Raw genomic sequence first — 25,905 nt, 5'->3', positions numbered from 1 at the left:
TTGCACACTTACAAAGAAATGAACAGTCTCTAATTTTATGGTAGTTTCATTTGAATGAAGAGACAAAATATCAGCTAGAAATAAAATAAATAAATAAAAAAAAAACACTAAAGAAAAAATTAGTATTTGATCTCCTACAATCCAGCCTTAATTCTGGCTCCCACAGATTCGCCGTGTGGTCATGTGTGCTCACACAGATTGCAATCAGTTAGTCAATTAAATACATTTGGTCTGTCAAAGGACATCAGGGACAATATTTTAGACCTGTGGAAGGCAAAAACAGGCTACAAGACCATCAGCGAGGAGCTTAGGGAGAAGGTAACTACTGGTGGTGTGATATTCTGTCGCTCTCTAATAAAATTAAATGATCATAAAACTAAAAAACAAATCTACTATAAGAATTAGAGACTGTTCATTTTTTTCCAAGTGAGCAAACTTACAAATTCAGCACAAGATCAAATAATTATTTCCACTACTGTGTAGTCTTTTGTATGATTTTTATAATCTTATACTCTATTAATTGTTGATTTGGTTATTTGAAAAAAAAAAAAGGTCTGTTATTCTATTTCACTGCAAGGGAAGTAGTAGAATTCGCCTGTTTGAGGTAACAAAGATATTAGTTGCACTTTTATCAACATGTAATTAACCAAAATGGTGCCTTCAATGAGGTTTCAAGGCATTTGATAAAAGCAGCTATAGATCACTTTTATGGTGATCACACTACTATTTGATGTTGCCATCCAAGTCAGTACACCCTTTATGCTGATGGATGAACAGGCTGTAGCATGAATGTAGCGTGCCTGTAATGTTACTATGTTACTCTCAGTCTCTCTGTACAAAAAGTTTCATTTTTAAGAGGAAGTTAAAATACTGCTCGAAAACGAGCAGGAGGACATCTGCATGTGTAATTGCATTGTAATGGGCAAAATTGGATTAGGGTTATATTATATGTCGGAGTATTCTGAGGTGTGAAGTTGATAACAGATCGCTTAACCGTAACCAATTATTGATTAATGATTACCTTTATGATACCTTTTGGAGTTTGTTTTTTGAATAGATTGAATAGATGCCTTGACCTAAGTTTGAGTACTTTTTTAAAACCTCTTCTCACTTTAAACTCTATTAAGTTAATGGAGTGATGAAGCCGAATTAATTATACTGAATCAGTCTACCAGCACTAGTTACACCATGTGTTATTCCTTTTACTGGGGGACACCTCTAGTTTTCTAAATCGTTTCCAGAACTCACAGATTCACAGGGAAAAAAAGGTTTCGATTTTTCGTAGTTATAGTTCTTTTGGTGGGTTAAAGCATCTGTAGAGCTTGCTTTGTAGAGGATCACGGACACTTAATGATCTAGACCCTTCTTTTTCATTGTGTATTATTTCACATTATCTGTCTCAATCTTTATAAATTTATGTCTGCAGTTTCAGAAATCCTTTGCTCTTCTTTCCTCTTACAGGATGACACAGAACCCTACTTTATTGGAATATTTTGCTTTGAGGCTGGCATCAAGATCATTGCCCTGGGCTTTGCGTTCCACAAAGGCTCCTACCTGCGTAATGGCTGGAATGTAATGGACTTTGTGGTGGTCCTAACAGGGTGAGTAGCACAGGCCTAATGGCTTATGTAGCTGCTAACTGACAGAGCCGATGGGCAACAGCGATTAATGAGAGGCGGGAGAGAGCTTTGTTGTGTATGTGTGTGTGTTGCATTTCTAATGATCAGTAGAGCTGAGCCATTCCAGATGGTTGGGTGTTTTCTTCCTGTCTGAATAATCAGTGTCTCAGTAAGGGGAATTGTCTGCAGTAGATGTGCAAAACAGAAGGAAATCAGAGAACACAGCACAGAAAGGACTATAATACAAATCCAGTAAAAGCTTCTTTCTTTCTGTTTTTCATCTTTAAAATCATGAAAAACAAACGGATTTTCGAGTAATAGCAAGTTTTGTTTTTTTCAGGGGATTGTGTTGAGTTTAAGGCCATGGCTAGTTCCTTCTGACCACTCTGATGAAAGCACTTAGTTGTGGTTTTAAGAAATTTAGAATAGATGGTACAAATCTTTTTGGAAGTCTGTCTCAAACATGCATCAGTTTCTGTCATGTTTGTGTTGAAAAATTTGGCCAAGTTAACAAAGGATATATCTACACTGTAGATATTTCCCCAAAAAATGTAAGCAGAAACACAAGTAAAGTTGACTTTTTCATAGAGTCAAACTGTAAGAGTTTAGTTTACTTTGTTAACGTTGTATTTATTCTTGTGACTTAAGATAAGATAGCTCTTTATTGTCATTGCACAGTCATACATAGTACAGTAGTACAATGAAATTGGAAAAACTGTCCTGCGTCGGCACTACATATAACACAACACGACACGATATGACACATCCAAACGCAACAAACAACACAACACAGTATATTAACTTAGTATAAAAAAGAAGAATAAGTGTATGTGTATTGCACACTGTTATTATTGCACATTAATTATTATTGCAACTTGTTATAAATATAAATATTATTGTTATTGTTTTAAACATTGTTACCTCCCCCCTAAAAAAGTCCAGGGAGGTATCCAGTCAGGTCAGCTATTTACATTGATTAGGGCTATTGCCCTGTTGTAAAAGCTGTCCTTGAGTCTATTTGTTCGGGACCTCAGCAGCCTGAACCTCCTGCCAGACGGCAGCAGCTTATACACCCGGTGTCCTGGGTGTGTGCAGTCCCGTAGGATGCTGCGTGCCCTCTTGAGACAGCGAGTGCTGTACAGATCCTTCAGGGAGGGAAGAGGATGTCCAATGATTTTTTGGGCCATGTTGATGATCCTCTGGAGTGCCTTTCTGTGTGCTGTGGTGCAGCTGGAGAACCACACACCGATGCAATATGTCAGCACACTTTCAGTGGAGCAGCGGTAGAAGACGGTCAGCAGCTCCTTCTTCAGGTCCATTTTTCTGAGGATTCTCAGAAAGTGGAGACGCTGTTGGGCCTTCTTTAAGACCGCAGAGGTGTTAGAGCTCCATTGGAGGTCTGTGTCTATGTGCACACCCAGAAACTTGAAGCTGGAGACCCTTTCCACGCACTCCCCATTGATGCTGACAGGCTGCAGCTCGGACTTCCTCCTTCTGAAGTCAACTACCAGTTCTTTTGTTTTGGTGGTATTGAGGTCCAGGTTGTTAACTGCACACCAATCTGACAGCCTCTGAACTTTAGCTCTGTACGCAGTCTCATCTCCCCCTGAGATGAGCCCCACCACAGTAGTATCATCTGCAAACTTGATGACTGTGTTGTCTGGGTGGGAACTAACACAGTCATGTGTGTACAGAGTGTACAGTAGGGGACTCAGTACACAGCCTTGTGGAGAGCCAGTGTTGAGGCTGAGGAAAGATGAGGCCCCACTCTAACTCTCTGTACACGGTCTGAGAGGAAGTCTCTGATCCAGCGGCAGGTGGTGGAAGGAAGTCCAATTTCCAGCAGTTTAACTATTAGTCTGTCCGGGAGTATCGTATTGAAAGCAGAGCTAAAGTCAACAAAGAGCAGCCTGGCGTAACGGCCCTGCAGTTCCAGGTGAGAGATGGTGGTGTGGAGCGTTGTAGCGATGGCATCTTCAGTTGATCTGTTAGCTCTGTATGCAAACTGGAGCGGGTCGAGTGTGGGTGGCAAGCAGGACATGATGTGACGTCGGACCAGTTTCTCGAAGCACTTCATTATAACAGGTGTTAGAGCAACTGGTCGGTAGCCTATTAAACTTCTATACTGCTATACAGTTTAGAACCCTTGATGTTTATTTGTACCTTATGAAGGTCAGTCTGGAACTTCAGGTAAAAATTTTGTATCCCCTTTAAAAGTGATGCAATGCTTTTGCATCACTTTTAATTGCTGTTGAAGTGTGGTAACGGTGAAAAGGGAGAGGCTGTATTGTGGGGGGTTGATGCTGGAAGGGCAGGGATCAGGAGACTGCTGTTATGCTGCTGAAAGTCCCTGAACACGTGCTAGCCCCACTGGGGGACAGGCCAGCCTCTTTTACGTAATGATACAGAGATTTATTTGCAACGTCTTGGGCTGTGAGGAGCCTCGTTGCAACAAACAGCCTCTGCCAATTCCCAAACCTCTCATCAACACCTTAACCTCTTGCTGGATATCACTAAGAGTCAGTGAGACTTTTGTTCCTGTTAGCTGGAAACAAGGAAATATAATAAATGTCTGGTTTGCTAATATGTGTCTGAGATCTGCTTGTTTGCATGTTGCATCTTTATTGTAGAACCAAAACCGTTTGTGTTCTGCATAAATACTAAATATAAATATGTTAAAACTAGCAAATATAAGGATTCCTTATATAATCAGTCAGTTCTAACGATCCCACGTGAGCATCTCAAACTGTCAATTTTCTTGTTCCATAGCTTTAGTGTATCTAATGAAGCTATAAAAAACTTTATACTATAAAAATTGTCAAGTTACAGGCCTTCAAAGTACATGCAGAGAATTTTGCACTTGTTCATCCTTTTTGAGCCTTCCTAACATAGAAAGAGCTATACTGGGAGCCCAATCCAGTCAAAAATATTTTCTTGATAAGGATGGAGGATGGGTTACACTGGCTTACATATAAATCTAGTTATCTTCTGATGATGGCCTTTTTTCAAGCTATAGGCAAGTGATGGAATACTGTGGGATTAAAAATAGGCTTAGCATGTGCATTACGCAATAAACAATTTCTGTTATATACTTATGAATAATAGAAACATTCTAACATATGCAAAATGTATGCAAGGAACATTTCTCCTAGTAAAATGCTTTCTTTGCATAAGTACCCACAAGTACTGTATGAAGCATAAATCGTGTGTTGAGTGTTGAGATAATTGACAGGTTGTTAGAGCATTTGTGAGAGAGAGAGAGAGAGAGAGTGAGAGTGAGAGTGAGAGTGTCTGTGTGTGTGGCTGGGTGTGGATGCAGCTCAAGCAGGCCTGATTCAATTGGGGCTGAACAGGCTGGCATGTCAGCCATAATTGAAGGGTTGGGTGGTGGATAGAGGCCATTACAGCCGTGGTCTGGTCATTTTATCAGGGCCGTGCTACACTGATGGGTTGAGCCATGTTTTCTGGGTAGATATCGGATCACTTGTGCAGAGTGCATGCAGCTGAACACACACATGCAGGTAGTGCACTTAAGCATGCTTGTACACACATGCTGGCCAATCATTTCTCAGTGATGATGTCCATTTCCTGCAGGATGTGCTGTGTGAAAACCCATAGCAATCATGTATTAGCAGTGACTCATTGATTATCAGCATTCAGCTCATCTGAGCAGTCATCTTAGCAGGTTGTTTGTAACTTGAGTATAACATGACCCTTCATGGTTCACTCTGTTGTGCTTTCACAGGTTGCAAATGCCACATCCTCTCTTCCATGTAACATGAAAGATTACATAGAACACTTGGATAATAAGGAATTATAATATTATATCGTTGAAGTAACAAATACATTAACTACGGATTTATGTAATTTTGGCAATATCGCACTGACAGAGGGGAAAAAATAGAATTTTTATAATATCGGTTGTAAAACTCTCAGGAGAGAGATCACAGACTTTAAGGCGGCGAGGCGTGATTGCGGGTGCCACTCAAGTGCGGGTGCCACTCAAGTGCGTCCAACTCCCATGCAGGGGCACTGCAGACCACGCCCCGCCACACACATTAACCACATGAAATACATATTTAGGCAGAATTTTGCAAATATCTATTTTTCATTTTTTAGCAGCATAGTGCTTTTTTTCCAATTACTTTTTAAAAGTTAGGTCAACGCTCCAAAAGCCCACAGGCAATATAAGGGTGGCGGCTCACAACAGTTTTTGTTTGCTACATGGATGATTTTAGTTAAGCTGGGTGTCTTTCCTTTTTTTATATTTCTTTAAGAGTTCAAAATGTGTTAATTACATAAATAAAATTAAATTTTCTCTGTAGCACTTCATGGATTTCATAAGCAGCACGCTTTAGTTGCTCTGTGGATTCTTTTAAAAAGCAGTTAAAAACATTCCTGTTCAAACAAGCCTTTTGTTGATCCACGTATTTGATATTCTTAACATTTTTTACATTTGACCTTTTACATTGTGTATAATGTCTATTGATTGTATTGTTTATTTTAATATTTGTGTACAGCGCTTTGTGACTGCCTGTCTGTGAAAGGCGCTTAATAAATAAACTTTACTTACTTACTTTAGTTGTTCACACAAAGCATAAAGGTAAAAAAAAAACAATATATGCAGTGTTATCTTCATTTTAGATGTCAAAAAGTATTTGCGGCTCCCAGTGTTTTCTTTTGCGTGGAAACCGAGTCCAAGTGGCTCTTTGGGTGTTAAAGGTTGCTGACCCCTGGTCTAGGTATTCCTAACGACCCCTTAGTCTTTCATTATTATTGAGCTGATGTCATGGAGTTGCTACGGATCAGACTTATTCTGTCACATCCATCGTCACAATTAGGCCCTTCTTAGAAAGACTTAGGTCCTTCCTTTATTCCCCAGTTCAAAATTGGTGAGTACTGTTCACTTATTCATATCCCAGAATTGATCTCTTTTAGCTTAATAATAATTCATAGCCTATGTGAAGCAGTTCGAGGGCCATCTTGAACTTGCTATCAAATGATCCCATCACATATCACAGATGCTTGCTCTCAAAACAGGGGCCTGAATCGTCTTTCATTAGCTGGTAATTAGATAACTCTACAATGTTCCAGTCTGATGTAGGGAATTGCTAATAAGAACATGTATTTGCCTCCTGCATGCTCCTACCAAAATCAATAGTGTATTGAGCTGAACACAGAAGGAATAGATTCTCCTCAGCAGTCCTCTTTATAGCTGGATGGATCAAAGCAGCTGCTGTTGGATTTTTGCAGTGATTTTTGCTCATCCCTAAAATACATGCCACACACAGCATACGTGCATATGTTTCTCTTATCAGTAAAATGTACCATATTCAATATTTTTTAAAATATGTTTTCATACATATTAGCCCTTTGAACTTTCACGTATGATATTAATAAATTTAATTATATAAAGCTGTGGGTGACTGGAATGGCCTTACTGGGATCACTCCCTCTAACACATGATAGACATTTGTTTTCAGCAAAAATGCTGTTGTCCTGTCAACAAACTGACTGTGCTGTATCCACTATTATCTAATGAAGTGTTGCATCAGATACTACTAAGATAACATTTTCAGCTCATGGTACCTTTCAAAATAGCAACCTCATGATTTCCTAGCACAGCATTGCATTTTAATGAGAAGATCAATGTTATTCACTTTACCTGATTCAGTTTCAGGGCAGTTTTTCAGACATTAGAGGATTCCACCTCAGTATGGTATATCCTGAGCCTGGCTGAACAACATTTCTTCACTCTTGCTCCACTTTGCTCTCAAAAAGAAATAGCACACGGGATTCTGTGCTTGCATTTCTTATAGGAGCTTCTGTGTTACAGTTTCTCATTTATTTTCTACACATGGGAGGTTTTTAATTTTCTGTACTGCAGTGACACTGTTTTGTGGTTAGAGGTGTGAGGTTGTTGTCGTTCTTGGGTCGTTGACCCAGTGTTTTGAGTTTTGTGGGTAGTTCTGTGGGTAGATGATTTATTTAAGCTTATTTAAGGTTTTAAATGGCTTCAAATGGCTTGAAATTTGTCAAAGCATGTATTTTTATTTAATTTGAGTTCATGGTCTACTGCATTTAAATCTCTGCTGTGTCTGAAGCAGGAGGTGGTACACCTTGTGTAATTGTAATTCTGAACTTGTTTATTAAATAAAGACATAATTGTTTGGTTGGTGTCCAATACGAACCCTCGGGCTCCAAGTTTTTTTTGGTTTTTTTAACCACTGTATCATTATTATTTGAATCAATGATTAATCAGTTCAAACTTTTTCACAATTGTGATAAAGCCAAAAGGTCGTCATTTTCTGTGTTTGAAACTTATGCATCTGTCTCCTTGAAGTATAGTGATGATGGTTAAATGTTGGACCTTGTCATTGCACATGTGAGGCATTTCCTCTCCACGCTGCCTCATTAAGCTCAACAGAACCAGCCTCAGGCAGTTACAGCCTGTTAGCGGAAAAGGAACAAATTTGGAAAATGAGACAGCAGCCGATAGGCATCTGCTGATGTGTTTTCTTTTTTGGACTGATGTGTCTGAGTGTGCGATCGATGCCCTGCGCAGTGTCTCAAGCCCCATCCTCCATTCGGAGTCTTCCTTTAGACTGTTTTGAAAGCTGTTTGCCTTTCCTGTCATGTCGGCTGAACTTAATAAAGCTAAATAATGACATGTAGATATTGAGAAGCCTTTATAATTAAAAAATATAGTTCTAAAAATAAGACAATTATCATTTCAAAATATGTATCGCAAGACTGCAGAGCCAGCTAGTACTGTGTCATGCTAGTGGCCTGAGTGTCTACTTGGCACATCAGGGCTCGCAAAATCGCTAGCCCGACGTCCCGGGGCTAGCGATATTTCCAGTCGGGCTACCAAAATCTATCTCTGCCCTGCCCATCGTGCAGGAAGGAAAAATATATGTCAATGCTTTTGCATTCTTTCGGAAATGTAGCTGGGTAATTATGTCATTGGCATCGGTGAGCCACTGTCAATATGTGACATATTGAAATCGCGTTTGAATTTGCGCTTGTTTTTTTGCTTTCACTTTGCAATCGCGCGAACTGTGTATGGAGAGTGACAGTACTGATTGGTGAATGACGATAATTTGCGCACCAATTCCTCTGACATAGTCTTATCAGTCGTTAGCTTACTATGCAAACATGACAAGTGAAATCTCCCGCAGCAAGCTTAAACATGTGAGAGGTTGATCGCGCAGAGAATCGCTGAGCGTTATGTGAGTGCGTGTGTAAAAGCAGCAGGATATAAGGCAAAAAGAAAGTGCAGCTTTATGGTTTCATGGACAAAAGAATTTCTGTGGCTGCAACATGACGAGCTAAATAATAACCAGGGGTGCACATAAGTGGTCCGCAGGTGCGCATTCGCTGTCAAAATAAAAAAGATAAGAAGTTGCAACGCGTGTTTGCGTACATGAGATTTTCTGGAGGAGGACAGACATTTGTTTAGAACTTTTAAAGATGTCGAAGAAGCAAGCTCCTTTAAGCAATTACTTTGGTGTTCCTCCACCTCCAAAGAAATGTCAGAAGGAGTCCGAAACGCAAAAGAAGAGCGTATTCTCGGAAAAGTAGTTGCAGAAGGTGAGCTGGCTTCAAACAAATGATGAACACACAGAGAGGTGTTGCAGAATGTGTCGTGACAATGCCACTCTAGCGGACAAAAACAGTGCCTTTTATATGGAAAAGGACGCAAACGTGCGTTGCAACTTGTTATCTGGTGCGCGTCTTTTATTTTGACAGCAAATGCGCACATGCGGACCACTTATGTGCACCCGTGTAAATAATAGAGATAGCACGATACCACTTTTTTATGTCCGATACAGATACCGATATCATAAATTTGGATATCTGCCGATACCGATATGAATCCGATATAGTGTTTTTTTAATCAACAAAACTGTTTTTTAAATATCTTGCTGCATTTTGTACAAGTTCATACTCAAGTTTAAGACAACAACTACACTAAAGCTATTCTGTTATACCTGTATGCAAAAAAAAAAAATTCATAGTTCAGCAATACTGATCAATCTAATAAACTTAAACCTACACCATCCTCCCTATTCTGGTATTTTAAAGAGTACTTAGCATAAATATTAAGCAACCTAACTAATAGAGTTCCAACTCCCAGCAACAACAAAAATAAATAAATAAAAAATAGGGAACCACCCCTCACGCTCCACCTCATGATGCTTAATCGACGTAATCAACCTTAATTTGAAGCAGTGTGAAAAAAAATGCACAGAAATCAATTATTTTTCAAGAAATATTAAATAGATTCAACATCTTTCTTCAACAAAATTGCAGACTGCACAGATGGTACCTTCCCAAAGGAAAAAGTACTATAGCTTACTAGGGTATATTAGACTTAATAGTTACTATATACAGTAATTGACTTCTATTCATTTTACATCAAATTAAAACTTTGGGTGTCAGATAATTATTTATTAAAAGCTAGACATTTTAAATGAGATTAAGAAAGAAAAGTATGTCTTTGTGCCCCCTTTTCCCTGTTAATGCCCTATCGGCCCCCCTGGCTAAACTTTGCCCCTGCACAGTTACCAGCGTCAGCTACATAGAAAAAGATCCTCGAGTAGAAAGTAATATTAAATACATTCTAACAACAGCTTATCGAGCTTAAACGTGCTGCTGTTGTTCAGCCGCTGGTTTCCTCTTTCTGGTGCAAAGTGGACCAAAAGCAAACAAGAGAGACGGACTCGCAACAGAAAAGCCGATCAGCTGATCATTAAGCAGTTTCATGATTGAAGTAGCAGCAAGAAGAGGCAGTCGCTTGTTAAGCTTAATGCAGGAATGCTTTACAAACATTCAGAGATGGACTTACACAGTTGCTTTACTTCTCTCGGGATAACTTTGTCGGAGATGAAATGCCGGGTTGCTAGCGAAGCTCCAAATGCTATCCAGACCACCGACAGGTCCTGCATGCCACAGCCGCTCTATCACGTGATGCATACTGCGTGTTGCAAGTTTTGTGAGGTACTTTTGTGATATTTAATAGATCGGATTACATTTTTTATTTTTCTCCGATATCCGATCCAGTAATTTAGGTCAGTATCGGACCAATACCGATACGTAATATCGGATCGGTCCATCTCTAGTAAATAACATAATGTTCTGCCGGGTGTGTTGTTGGTTTTCCCTCGATTTCTGAGTCGACAAGCGCCTTTGTTACTGGGACCAGTAATTTTAAGAAAGGCCTCCATTAGAACCCATGAGAAATGCAAGAAATGCATTATTGCTCAGTCTGCAATATCTTTCCCGGAGCAAACACCAATTGCAAATAACATACTAAAAATAAACCTGAAAATTCTGTTTAGAACAGCGTACTATTCAAATTCAAATTTTATTTGTCACGTACACAGTCATACACAGTACGATATGCAGTGAAATGCTTGGACAACTGCTCGTGACCTAAAGAAGACAAAAAAGGAAAAGGCTATGAATAAGATAGGAAATAAATATGAAAAATTAAAAAGGGTAAATTTTACTAGGAAGGAATAAAATATAAATTAAGGTTAAAAAGGAAATAACTGTACAACACAAATTAGAATGAAGGGTAAATTTAACTGGGAAAGAATAAGATAAAATATATAAATTAAAGTTGAAAATAAAATAACTGTACAACAAAATACACAATATAGAACTATATAAGAATGTATGAAGAAATATAAATAAATATATACACAATAACAGCAGCTGTACAAGTATTAACTGGAAATGAAGAATATAATGTCCAGTGTTGTGCAATCCACATTATGTCTTCTGCAGTGCAAATATGCTTAAAGTGATTTAAGTGATGAAGTGAAAACAATGTCCAGAATGTCCAGTGTGTGTGTGTAAGAACTGTATGTGTGGGTCAGTACTGTGTGGTGGTGTGATTGAGAGACCGTATCGCCTGCGGGAAGAAGCTCCTCCTCAGTCTCTCTGTGTTGGTCTTCAGGGAGCGGAATCGCTTTCCTGACCTCAGAGAGAACAGTCTGTTGTTGGGATGGCTGAGGTCCTTCACGATCTTCCTGGCCTTGGTCCAGCACCGCCTGCTGTAGATTGAGTGCAGGTCAGGGAGCTCGGAGCGGATGGTGCGCTCAGCTGACCGCACAACCCTCTGTAGAGCTCGTCTGTCCTGCATGGTGCTGTTCCCGAACCAGGTTAAGATGTTTCCCGCCAGGATGCTCTCTATGGTGCACGAGTAAAAGTTCATAGATGAACTGAGTCCCAGATGCTCCAGCTTGGTGGTGAGTGTGGAGGGAATTATGGTATTAAATGCAGAGCTGTAGTCTATGAAGAGCATTTTAACATAATCCCCCCTTCTAGTGTCCAAGTGAGTGAGTGATGTGTGGAGGAGATGAGAGATGGCATCGTCTGTGGAACGATTTGGACGGTAAGCGAACTGTAGTGGGTCCAGTGTGTCTGGTAGTGAAGAAATGATGAAGTCTCTGACCAGGCGTTCAAAGCACTTCATCACTACTGAGGTGAGGGCTACAGGGCGATAGTCATTGAGAGAAGCAGGGTGGGGTTTCTTCGGGACAGGAACAATGATGGACTCTTTGAAGCATGTGGGGATCACCGACTGAGATAAAGAGATGTTGAATATCTCAGTGAACACAGGAGCTAGCTGGTATGCGCAGTCTCTTAGGATACGACCTGGGATGCCGTCTGGTCCTGCTGCTTTCCTGGTGTTCACTCTCTTGAAGGCTCTCCTTACTTCATGCTCTGAGATGACGAGCACGTTTCCGGTGCTGGCAGTATCTTCCTGTCTGCAGCCGTTAGCGCCACTATTGTCACGGCTGCCGAGGCGAGCCGTGTGGAGTTGGAAAAAGGACCCAAGAGCAAGCAGTGTATGAAAAGATTAGTGGAGTTTATTTACAAGGTGTCAGTGGCAGGAACAGAAAACGAATAATGAGACAAACTAACGGAAACCTAAACTGGGAAAACTAAAGAGCAACTAGAAATCCACAGGACACGGGGTGAAAGGCAGAGAGACGCAGACTGACGGAGGATACAAAAACGCAGAGAGACACAGATGAATGCAGAAAAGCGCGGACTTACATGGAGTAATACAGACGAACCGGCAACAGGCAGGAGAACACACAGGGCTTAAATACACACACCAGTAATCAGGGGATAAGAGACAGGAGGGCAACACAGCTGGGAGAAATCAGAGCTGACGGGACAGGGGAAATGTAAACTGAACACACTCACATCAGACATGAACCTTCAGAATAAAACAGGAAATTAACAGACAGAGAACCAGACAGGACACTGAACTTGACAGGCAGACTCATGAGCAGACACAATAACACCGTGGACAGACAGAGGGAACACAGAGAAGTGGGAGCAGGCAGGCAAAGAACAGAAACCTAACAAATGGCAAAATAACAACAGAATACACACTCGGAATGAACAAAAGCATAAGGAAACACAAAACACTGAGTCCTCAGACTCAGGACCATGACAGTACCCCCCCCCTCAAGGGCTGGCACCAGACAGCCCAACAGAAACACAAAAACGGACCAAAACCAAAAAACCCCCCCACGAACCAAAAAACAGAAAACGACCCGACCAGGGCGGGCGGTGGGGGTGGTGTGGAAACAGTTCTGGGGGCCGACCGTGCAGACGGCAACAGCGGCGTGGAAACAGCTCTGGGGGCTGACCGTGCGGACGGCAACAGCGGCGTGGAAACAAGTCCGGAGGCCGGCCACGTGGAAGGTAGTGGCGGCGTTCAGGAGGGCGTTCAGGAGGGCGTCCACGGTGGCGGAGATGCCCAACAAGCGGCCTGGCAGATGACCGACGATGTAGAGGTGGTAGTAGGGGACCTGAAGGCTGCGTGGCCCCTGCAGCCCCAGGCAAAGCGGAGGCTGGACCAGGCGAGGATGATGAGGATGCTGGAGCCGGACCAGGCGAGGATGATGAGGATGCTGGAGCCGGACCAGGCGAGGATGATGAGGATGCTGGAGCCGGACCAGGCGAGGATGATGAGGATGAAGACACGGAGGCTGGACCAGACGATGAGGATGAGGATGAAGACACGGAGGCTGGACCAGACGATGAGGATGAAGACACGGAGGCTGGACCAGACGATGAGGATGAAGACACGGAGGCTGGACCAGATGAAGCCAAAGCAGACGCTGGACCAGGCGACGAGGATGAAGCCAAAGCAGATACTGAAACCGGACCAGGCGAGGCCGAAGACTCTGAGGCCACAGCAGGCGAGGGTGATGAGACTGCAGCTGGTGATGAGACTGCAGCTGGTGGCTGGACGGGCTCCTCGGGCCCCCCAGCTGACGAGGCAGATGGCTGGACGGGCTCCTCGGGCCCCCCAGCAAAAACAGTCTCAGAACCAGTGGGCACTGGAGCCCCTGGCACACACAGAACAGAACCAGCAGGTGCGGAGACCTCTGGCAGGAACACAACAGAACCAGCAGGCACACGGGCCTCTGGCAGGAAGGCAACAGGACCAGCAGGCACACGGGCCTCTGGCAGGCACAGAACAGGACCAGCAGGTGCGGAGGCCTCTGGCAGGCACAGAACAGGACCAGCAGGCGTGGGGACCTCTGGCAGAAACAGAACAGAACCAGCAGGCACAGTGGCCCCTGGCAAACACATAGCAGACTTCAGCTGCCCAGAGCGTTGACTCTGCTCAGGCAGTGACAGCTGGGTGCAGTCCTCAGCTGGCTTCTTGACCTCCAGGGATCCAGAGTCAGCTGGGGGCTGAACCCCGGCCTCTGGGGAGGCCCTGGAGTGTGTCGCAGTCTCAGAACTGGCCAGCTTTTGAGGACTGTTGACAGTATTGTTAGATTTGTCTCTCTGCTTGGAGTGGATGGGCGAGGAGCAGTGTCTTTCGGGTAGAATTTACTTGTATGGTTTTACAGGTGGAACAACTGACACAGGATGCAGGGCTGGTGGCTGCTGAGCAGGAGGCTGAACTGAGGGTGACTGACATAGTGGTTGTGATGACAACGGTGGTGGAATTAGAGACTGAGCTTGAGGCCGTGCGGCTAACTGAGCTTGAGGCCGTGCGGCTAACTGAGCTTGAGGCCGTGCGGCTAACTGAGCTTGAGGCCGTGCGGCTAACTGAGCTTGAGGCCGTGCGGCTAACTGAGCTTGAGGCCGTGCGGCTAACTGAGCTTGAGGCCGTGCGGCTAACTGAGCTTGAGGCCGCGGTTCAAATGAATAAACAGTCCTAGTATTATCAGAGCTGGTGTTAATGGTCTCTGGGTTATATGTCAGTTTTAGCAGACCCTGGGTTGGCTGACACGGGTTTAACAGTTTCAGAAGAACAACAGCCCTTTGCTTTCACTGAAGTCTTAAAAATGCCAACCTGGGAGAGATCGGTTACCACGAAGGTAGGTAGGCTTAGCGAATTAGCTCCCACTGACACACCCCGAACAATCCCGGAAGAAAAAGTCTTAAGGTCCGAATTGGAACTGTTATCCTTCCTACTCACCTCAGTCGGCCGCTCTGATATCCTGGGGTCCGACTGTGGCGAGGGGCGTCGACGGCGTGAGTGCTGATCCCCATTTGAAGGCTGGACCGACGGGCCGGGCAGGACACTCTCCGTCGGGTCGGGGAGTGAAGCATGAGTTGCAGGGTGGGTGGTAGCAAGGGGGAGAAGATGAAGCTCGTTCAGAACAAAATTCTGTGTGAGCGGGTGAAGTGAGCCGAGCAACCAGGGGAGACCAGAAAGTAAGCGCTGTAGCCGAACAGCTATGCTTTGGCGGAATTCTCTCCCCTCATGCTCCAGCCATAGGTTAATTAATTTGTCCACTGAGTACATAATGTCCTCCCGGAGCTCCTCGGGCGGGTTGACTGCTGCTGGGTCCATAGTGGCCGGTTCGTTGCTATGTTGCAAAGAGTGAACTACCACTGGCAAAATTTAGCAGTCTTTGCCAGTTCTTGGTTCCACTTGCCTCTTACCCGTGACTTCAGTGGAAATTTCAAATTCAGGATCTGACACAGACTGATTCATGTTCTACACAGTTCTTACAAGTTCATAGAAATTTCTGTTCAATTAGAACCAAGTATTTGAGTTGATGATTGCAATTTTTATACAATGTTGTAATTTGTGTTTCAACAATTTTTTGATTAATGTTTTGTTTCTGTTACAATATTATACTTTTATGTATAATATTGTAACGGAAACAAAACAGGAAACAAAACATCAATAAAAAAAATTGCTCTTAGAAGAATGAACAAATTCTGGCAATTCTAGTAATTGAAGAGGCTTCAAGTGAAGGGAAGAGAGATGATGATGAGGTGTTGGGCAGGTATGGGTATCAGAATCAGAATCAGAATACTTTATTGATCCCTGGGGGAAATTATTTTTTGTTACAGTGCTCCATTTTAAACCAACATTAAGACAAGACAGACAATACGCTAACTAAGAATAGTACAATATATACATATATATACATACATACATACATAAGTCACTTATAAATAAATATTTGGAAAAGAAACATGTGTAGTTGTAGCAGCAAACAGTGTGTTAAGTGGATGCGTTGTACAGGGAGATGGCCACAGGCAGGAATGATTTCCTGTGTCGTTCAGTGGTGCTTTTCGGTAATCTCAGTCTCTCACTGAACGAGCTCCTGTGACTGACCAACATGTCATGGAGTGGGTGGGAGGTGTTATCCAACATTGTCTTTATCTTGGACAGCATCCGCCTCTCCGACACCACCTTGAGGGAGTCCAGCTCCATCCCCACAACATTGCTGGCCTTACGGATCAGTTTATTAAGTCTGTTGGCATCTGCGACCCTCAGCCTGCTCCCCCAGCATGCAACAGCATAGAGGATCGCACTGGCCACCACAGACTCATAGAAAATCCTCAGCATTTTCTGGCAGATGTTGAAGGACCTCAGTCGCCTCAAAAAATAGAGACGACTCTGGCCCTTCCTGTAAAGTGCTGTGGTGTTTTTAGCCCAGTCCAGTTTATTGTCAATGTGTACTCCAAGGTATTTATAGTCCTCCACAATGTCAACACTGACCCCCTGGATTGAAACAGGGGTCAAGTGTTTCCTGGTCTTCCTGAAGTCCACGATCAGTTCCTTGGTCTTTGCCACATTGAGCTGCAGATGATTCTGCTCACACCACGTGACAAAGGAGTCGACCACAGCCCGGTACTCTGTCTCATCATCCCTGCTGATGCATCCAACCACCGCAGAGTCATCAGAAAACTTCTGAAGATGGCAGGTCTCTGTGCAGTGGCTGAAGTCTGTGGTGTAGAGGGTGAAGAGGAAGGGGGAGAGGACAGTCCCCTGTGGTGCCCCTGTGTTGCTAATCACCTTGTCAGACACACACTGTGGGAGACGTACATATTGTGGTCTTCCTGTCAGGTAATCAACAATCCAGGACACCAGAGAAGCATCCACCTGCATCGCTGCTAACTTATCACCCAGGAGGGTCGGCCTGATGGTGTTGAAAGCACTGGAAAAGTCAAAAAACATGACCCTCACAGTGCTCGCCGGCTGGTCCAGATGGGTGTAGACACGATTGAGCAGGTAGATGATGGCGTCCTCTGTTCCGAGACGAGGCTGATAAGCGAACTGAAGGGGATCCAGATGTGGTCTTACTATGGGTCGCAGCTGGTCCAGGATGAGCCTTTCCAGGGTCTTCATGATGTGGGAGGTCAGTGCCACGGGCCTATAATCCTGGGGGCCACTGGGACGAGGCGTCTTTGGTACAGGGACGAGGCATGATGTCTTCCACATCACCGGGACCCTCTGCAGACTCAGACTCAGCATAAACAGTTTATGAAAGACTCCACACAGCTGGGGGGCACAGGCCTTGAGGACAAGGGGACTCACTCCGTCTGGTCCAGCAGACTTGCCTGAGTGAAGTCTCCTCATTTGCATCTCAACCTGGTATTGAGTGAAGGTGATGGGTGGGGGAGGGGTGTCAGGAATCTCACAGGAGGCAACATGTGAAGAGAGAGGCTGGCACAGTGGTGTGGCTCTGGATTCCAGGCTGACTGCAGGTGAGGTTGTGGGGGTAGGAGCAGACACTGTGGTGTCGAATCTATTGAAAAACAGATTCAACTCGTCGGCTCTATTCTCACCTCCCTCAGCTCCCCTGCTGTTGGTTGGCCTGAATCCAGTGATGGTCTTCATGCCCCTCCACACCTCTCTCATGCTGTTCTGCTGGAGTTTCCACTCCAGCTTCCTCCTGTAATTGTCCTTAGCCTCTCTGATCTTGTCCTTTAGTAACACCTGGACCTTCCTCACCTCCTCTTTGTTGCCCCCTCTGAAAGCCCTCTTCTTGTTGTTGAGGAGGGCTTTGATGTCCTTAGTCACCCATGGCTTGTTATTTGGGTAACAATGAACAGTCTGAGCTGGAACAATGGAGTCGGTGCAGAAAGTTATGTAGTCTGTGATACACTCAGTAAGCCCATTGATGTCCTCGGCGTGAGGCTCACAGAGTGTTTCCCAGTCGGTCACCTCGAAACAGCCCTGTAGTTCCGCTATTGCCTCCTCTGACCACCTCCTAACAGTCCTGGTGGTCACAGGTTCCCTCCTCACAATTGGCACATAGCGGGGGGTGAGGTGAATCAGGTTATGATCTGACCTACCAAGTGGGGGGAGGGAGGAGGAGCTGTATGCATCCTTGACGTTAGCATACAGTAAGTCTAAAGTTTTCTCTCCCCTGGTGGGACAGTCCACATATTGTTTGAATGTTGGTAGTGTATTGTCCAGTGATACATGGTTGAAGTCACCCGAGATCACAATAAAGGCACTCGGGTGCTGAGTCTGTAGCCGAGCTATGGCAGAGTGGATAGTGTCACATGCAGCTGTGGGGTTAGCAGAGGGGGGAACATAAACAGCCACCAAGATGACGTGAGAGAATTCCCTGGGTAAATAATACGGCCTGAGTCCAACAGCACACAGTTCAGTGTCCGGGCAACAAATCCTTTCTTTGATTGTTATGTTGGCAGGGTTACACCACCGGTTGTTAACTAAAACAGCAAGCCCACCTCCTTTACGCTTACCGCTAGCGATGCTGTCCCTGTCCGCCCGAACAGTGTGGAAGCCTTCCACGGAAGCATTCTCATCGGGAATGACCTGGTGCAGCCATGATTCGGTGAAACACATCAGGCTACACTCTCGGTATTCCCTCTAACTCCGTACCAGTGCTGAGAGCTCGTCGATTTTACTTGCCAACGATCGCACATTTCCCATCACGATAGACGGCAGACACGGTTTAAACCTCCTCCTCGCTTCGAGCCTCCGCTGTCTCACCGTCACCTTTTTTCTTCTCTTCTGTCCTTGACCTCTGCATCCCCGATGTGTTTTCCTCCAAATTTCAGCTGGTACTTCTGCGGGCACTTCTGCGGGCCTGGCCAGCGAGCCGGCCAGCATCAGGGCGATCAGCTGATCTCTGGAGTAAACAGTCCGTGCGTGTAGGAGATGTGCCGCGGTCCCGTTCCATGATAAAAGTAACAGTTCCACGGCCACCAGAAGAACAAAAACTCTCTCAATCCACATGATTGAGTAAGAGATAGAAAACGGAGGAAAATACAAGTCAGAAAAAAAAAAAGAATACGTAAGAAAAAAGAGCTAAACTAAGAGAAAAGCAGGAGCGACTGTAACAGGCTGCACGCTGGTTGGCGCATGCGCACACATGGTATGGTGTTAAGGAGAAGAATCGGAAGGACAGCTAGTAGTGAATTTTGTTAAAAGGATGGTGTTGATCTACAGCAGACCTTCGCAAAGTGTGGGGCCCGCCCCCTAGGGGGGGGGGGGCGCAGAGCCATTGCAGGGGGGGCGCGGCATGAAAAGGGAAAAACAAAAAACAAAAACAACGCTTGGACACTGCTAGCACGGGGCGCCTACACAAACGCAAAGCAGGAGATGAAGCATAGCTGAATATGTTTCCAAACCAACTTCATTCTAAGCCAAAGACTAGAAAATATGGTGAAGCATATCTTCCCTTTGGTTTCACCTGCACAAGCGCCAAGGTAGGTCTCCCCTGGAGAATTGGTCTTTCCTTCGTCGGGAGCACATGCTGGGCTCTCCAAATCACAGACAAACAGTATCCCACATTCTTGATTTTTAGTTCACAAACACTTGTTGTAATGACTAACTACACCTGACATTTTGGAGATGTTAGCTCTGTATACAGTAAAGTTACAGTGGGATACAAATAATATCAGGCTGATCCTGCCACGATTTGTTCCCCCTGTCTAAATCACAGACAAACAGTACACAGTTGTTTATGTTTTTAAACCCATTTTGCACAGAGAGACATTTTTTTTTGAAAAATTTATTGATAGCAATATTATTACACAGGGAAAAAAACAACTACATGTAAAATAATTACACCGTGACGCCTCTGCCTTTCTAAATAGAGGGACAGTAACTGTATGTTTATATGTAAGAGTATAAAACCTGAAGATAGAGACAATATACTGTTAATCTGACTATCTGCCATTCTGCAATTCCTCTCATGTAAGCAATAACGTGGCGCATAGCTGCCTTGAAAAAAGGCACATACCTTTGACGTTGCGTGACGAACTCTGTATTCCTCGTCCACGCGTAAACGCAAAAAATGATCTCCGTTTTCGGTGATTCGAAACGCCGTTTACGTGTGGACGAAACAGCTGCGGTTTCAGAAATACCCGTGTAGGTGCGGACGCAGCGTAAAAGAGTTAGTAGTTTATTTTCTTACTACCTACAGATTACTTGTATTTGCTTAATTGTTTACTAAATGTTTGAGGTGTGAAATAAACCGCAATTGAGCAAAATATGGGTGTGTGTGGTTGGAGAATGTGTTAGTGCGTGCGTGTGTGTGCGCGCGTGCGAGGGGGGGGCGAACATTTTTCTGTAAAACAAAGGGGGGGAAAACTGGATCTGAAGATGCACTTATCTTTGTGTCCTGGGTTGACGATAATCACCTAACAGGAAAACCATCTCCCCTGGGCATTCAGTGGAAGTATGTTGTAAACCAAAATGCTTTTGAATTAATCATCTAACATGGCAACAAATTGAGCAGAAAAAAAGCCAAAAATATACAAACCAATTTGCAGGTTCACAGTTTGGTCAGTGGTTGATCCCTCTGGTGTCACTGCTGGAACTTTCAACTGTGAACACCTTAGGTCCAATCTTCAGAACTGCTCATCTCGCAGAAGACAAAAGGGAAGAACCTGCATCTCTTCTTCACTTAACTTTTATACCTGTTCACCCTTTCTCCCCCCACTCATACTGGACGTTACATCTTCTGAAATGACATCTGGCTTCACCCATAGGGACACCCAATCACTTTATTTACGTCTAATCACCCAATGTCCAGCCACATCTTCTCTCTCTCTCTGTCTCTCTCCCTCTGACTTACCTGATTTAAAGTTGAAACTTTAAAATCACTCTGTTACATTTTCTTGTTATTCTTAACATAGAAATTCCATCACATTTGAACATTCAATCACACATGAATATAATTCACTTCATGTTTCTATCAGTTTATGTAATTCTGCTTTAGTAAGATTTGTCTTTAACATATTTTTATGAATATTCATTTTAACATACTCCTTTTTAAATTCAGAAAAAGAGGAATACTTTGTTTTATGTTTCTCTTTAAAATTTTGATAAGGTTTGGCGACAGGGGTCTTATCTTCTCGCATTCCTGAAGCAGGGTTTTAATAGTTTTGCAATTTTCATTAGTTTTTATTTTTATTTAGTTTTGACTTCAGATTTTCAATTTTATATCAGTTTTAATTAGTTTTTACCAATTGTTTGCTAGTTTAGTTTAGTTTTTATTTTTTTAAAAATCCTTAGTTTCAGTTTAGTTTTGATTAGTTTCAGTTTTAGTTTTAGTTGCGTTTGCAATAATTAAGTGTAACAAAATCCCAGTTTCATCATATCAGTCATGCTCTTCTGCTTATCCTTGGGTATGTTGCTATTCCAGCTACCACACCCTGCACCCTGGACAGGTCGCCTGTCTGTCGCAGGGCTAACACGCAGAGACAGACAACTCACATTCCCACCTATGGGTTCTTTAAATAAATAAATAAATTAGGGCAGATGAACAACCATTGATACCAGGCAACTATAAAATGTATATCTTGGCCCCAATGAGACTATTAACTCTTGCAGCACCGGGTGTTCGTAATTTTGGTTCAAGTGAATTGATAAACTTTTTGAAGGCAACTGACTCACACAGTTATGTAGATATCCCAGTCCTGTTGTCTCGGGATGCATCACGCTGCCTTGCCTGGGGTTAGCTTCTGTTTTCTGGGGATGAGGGTTGAGTGTGCTCCCTTACCTTCTCAAGGTAAGCTAGGTTAGCCTTCTTGTGTGAGCTTTTCAAGAGCACTTTAAGGTTTGTGGGATTTTTTTCCCCTTTAGAAATGTCCCTCATAATTTGTCTCTTTCCACTACAAGACACTTGCTTTATCCAAAACACAGTCATATTCAAAGTAATCCCAAATTGGACTCTGGCGCTTTCTCTTGACTTTTCCTGACATGATTCTGCGCGTGGACGGAGCAGCGACACAGACGACTCGACTAACGTACTGCCACCTGCTGGCATAATGAGACACAGCAAGACAAAAATCTGGAAACTAAACTTAATTTTCACCCTTGACTATTGTATGACACACACACATCTACGAAAACTAAACACAGTTTTGCTATAAATTCAGTTAATTTTAGTTAGTTTTGTGAACACTCATTACAGTTTTCCTTTTTTTGTTTTTATTTTTATTTCCGTTAACGAAAATGTTTTTTCACTTCTAGTTTTCGTTATTTCGTTAGTTTTCGTTAACGATAATAACATTGTCCTGAAGTCATACAATAATCTGCTAAAGCTGAAGCTGGCTCAAAATTCAGTATTAGAACAGTCACATAGACATATAGACTTATATTTTAAATTATCTTTAAGAGTAAAGATGATTTACTAGTCGCAAATAGGGAATAGCTCTATTTTAGCACTCTTTTTAACACATAAGGTTGGATGTTATGACCTTTTATACCCTCTTATATGTGATGAAGGGACGGCCTGGAGGACTTCAGTTTCTCTCTACTCCTTGTCTCATAACAATGGAAATGGCTGTGGTAAACACGTACTTTAAGAACAGGGAGGGACATAGGGTGACATAAAAGAGTAAGAGGCAGGCTCACACAGAAGGTGCAATCCAAAAGAAAAAGACGTCAATGTGGTTCAGGTGAGAATGTAGTTAGGCAGCATTGCATGGTAGGTCTGTAGGATGACTTTGGACATCAAGAACAGGAAGCAGGAAAATGCAGAGGCAATGATTAACCATTTAGGTAGGATGTGTGTATGCCAAAGAGAGAGGTGCCAAAAGCAAAGGAAAATATTATAGTGAATTTTATGTGAGACTGGACACTGAGAAGGAGAAAAGGACTGTTTTATTTATTGGTTATTGAGAGAGAGCGAGAGAGAGACCACATTTTTGTAGTATCTGCAATATTTGTATTAAAGCAGGATAACTGACTTAGTGTCAGTTATCCTGACACTAAGTCCACACACACACCCATAGTAACAAATAACCAACACGGGTGAAATATAAGTGCTTTGGTAAGAGTGCCTGGTGAGGTAGCACAAGAATGTATACTTTTACAACAGCAAAATAGATGTCGCTCTCCAACATCTTGCTGCACACATTAAAGAATCTGAGCTGCTTTAGAGAGTACTGTCTGCTCAGTTCTCCAGTTCAGTCTGTTAGTCAGATGAACGCTCAAGTACCTGTAGCTCTCCACTGTTTCCACTTCTTCACCCATGATTTTGATGGGCCTGGTCAGTTTTTTTTCCTCTGGAAGTCAACCACCATCTATTTTGTCTTGCTGACATTCAGAAGAGGATTATTTCTTCTGGAAAGTTCCTCACCAGCTCGCTTTGCTTCGACTCCGGAGACCCTTAATACACCCGACCACTGCAGTGTCATCAGAGAACTTTTGCAGGTAGCATATTCCACTGTTTTATGGAAAATCTTAGGTGTGCAAGATAAACAGCAATGGAGATAGGACTGTCCCCTGCGGTGGCCCAGTATTACTAACCACCACATCAGATAGGGTCCCCCCAAGCTGTATAAACTGAGGCCTCTCTGACAGATGGTCAATTCAATTCAAATTTATTTATACAGCACCAAATCACAAAACAGGCCCTGACGGCAGCGGGACGGCTGCGGAACCTGACGGCGCGAACATCGCATCCTCCGTGGAGACAGCTCCAACGGGCCGGGTAACTCCTCATCCGGCAGTACGGACGGCACGTCCTCCGTTGAAGCGAGTGGGCGAGCAGTAGCAACGGGGGGGTGGAGATGTAGTTCATGGAGAATGAAGTTTTGTACGAGCGGGTGCAGTGAGTCCAACAGCCAGGGATAATCGGAAATAAGCTGTTGTAGCCTGACTTCCAGAACGTAGAGAAACGCTTCTCCCTCATGCTCGAGCCACAGGTTGATTAATTTTGACGCTGAGTCCGTGATGAGCTTTCGAAGCTCCGTGGGTGGGGTGAATGCCGCTGGATCCATATCTGGCTGGTCCGTACTGTCACGGCGAGTAGAGTGAGCCGTGTGGAAATATTAAAGGAGGATCCAGTCGCAGGCACTCGTGAAGGTGAGGTGGTTTATTGAACACAAAATAAAAATAAACAAACGGCAAACGGAACAGAAGGCTATCTAAACTGAGAACAACTAAGCTAGTGAATACAAACCAGGACATGAACATGAAGGAAGACGAGCAGTTGGAATTGTGAGAAGATGTACGATGGGAATGGGGATCGGTACGTTGTTGGGAGAGAGCGCCAAAGACCAAGAGAAGAAGAACGAGCTGTCACTCATAAAGAAATCCAACCCCGAAGAAGTTAAAGTTCTCATCGACAATATTCTACTAGCCATCAAAATTAATTCTTCTATGCTGTCGGTTCAACAAATTCATGATCACATGGCAAAGTATCTGAGTATACCAGAAAGCTGGTGAAGCAAAAATTATACCTTTGAGTTTGTGAATTCAATTAATGAAGTAGTGCAGAATGAGACAATGTGTGAAGTTAAAAATGCACCTTGGCACACCCTGATCATAGATGAGAGCATAGACATAACAGTGCACAAAATGCTAGTCCTGTATATTAAATACAGGGAGGAAAATAACGTCAACCATAAAACTGTGTTTGGTGGCATCATCCAGCTGACAGCATGCACGGCTCAGGATATTGTGCAGGCAATAACTCAGTTTTACACCAAGCATGAACTAGACATGCAGAGAATGGTGATGCTGACCTCCATTGTGCCTCAGTAATGCTAGGAAAGCACAACGGAGTTGCAGCTTTATTAAAGCAGAAAATACCACACTTAACTGAACAACACTGTGTAGCCCATAGAGAGGACTTGGGCATTGATGATGCGTGGAAAGATGTACCTTTGATGCGAGATGTGGAAACTCTTCTTAGAACTGTTTACTCCACTTTCTCTAGATTCGCTGTAAAGAGGGGAAAACTGGAAGACCTAGCAAAGGTTCTTGATCAGGCCTCTGAGTGAAGTATGATGGCTGTCGCGTCACCAAGCTGTGAATGCTGTTCTGAGGAACTACACTGTGCTGGAAGAATACTGCAAGAGAGAATCCAGTGATAACAGAGATCCAGTGGCAAATTACTGTTACAAAAGGATAACCGATTCAAACTTCAAGGTTACTCTCACCGCTCTGGGAGATGTTTTGGGTGAGCTGGCACACCTGTGTCTTTCTTTTCAAAGATGCAACCTGACTGTGATGGAAGGGCACTGCTTGGCAAGAGCAAAGATTGAGAAGTTGCGTTCCCAATACTTGACAGAGGAAAAGGATGTTAAGTGGAGTGAACATGTCAAAGAGGCGATGAGGCCCTCATCTGCTGATGGCAGGAATACCGGTGAGATTACTCGTGTTATTCGTAAGCTTTGTGATAATAATAATAATAATGGATTGATATAGCGCTTTTCTAGGCACCCAAAGCGCTTTACAATACCACTATTCATTCACTCTCACATTCATACACTGGTGGAGGCAAGCTACAGTTGTAGCCACAGCTGCCCTGGGGCAGACTGACAGAAGCGAGGCTGCCATATCGCGCCATCGGCCCCTCTGGCCAACACCAGTAGGCAAGTAGGGTAAAGTGTCTTGCCCAAGGACACAACGACCAGGACAGAGAGCCCGGGGATCGAACCGGCGACCTTCCGGTTACAGATGCGATTCCCAACCCCCTGAGCCACGGTCGCCCCACTTGGATGCTCGTTTTCCAGAAGATGAATTAAAGGAGTGGTCTCCATTTGACATTGAGGC

At 43.6% G+C, this 25,905-nt stretch overlaps 1 protein-coding gene across 1 annotated transcript in view; it reads left to right on the top strand.

Annotated features, from left to right (window-relative positions):
- The window catches only part of LOC308404397 (voltage-dependent N-type calcium channel subunit alpha-1B-like), a 341,704-nt gene that overhangs the window by 5,546 nt on the left and 310,253 nt on the right, over nucleotides 1-25,905 (top strand). The window contains exon 3 of the mRNA XM_080894424.1: nucleotides 1,462-1,601. Within this exon, the coding sequence (XP_080750550.1) occupies nucleotides 1,462-1,601 (140 nt within the window). The remainder of the gene's footprint in view (nucleotides 1-1,461; nucleotides 1,602-25,905) is intronic.

The sequence above is a fragment of the Rhamphochromis sp. 'chilingali' genome (genome assembly GCF_963969265.1).
Source record: "Rhamphochromis sp. 'chilingali' genome assembly, chromosome: 10".
Taxonomy (NCBI): Eukaryota; Metazoa; Chordata; class Actinopteri; order Cichliformes; family Cichlidae; genus Rhamphochromis; species Rhamphochromis sp. 'chilingali'.
Note: the sequence above shows the minus strand (reverse complement) of the source record. Positions and strands in the feature narration are given on the sequence as shown.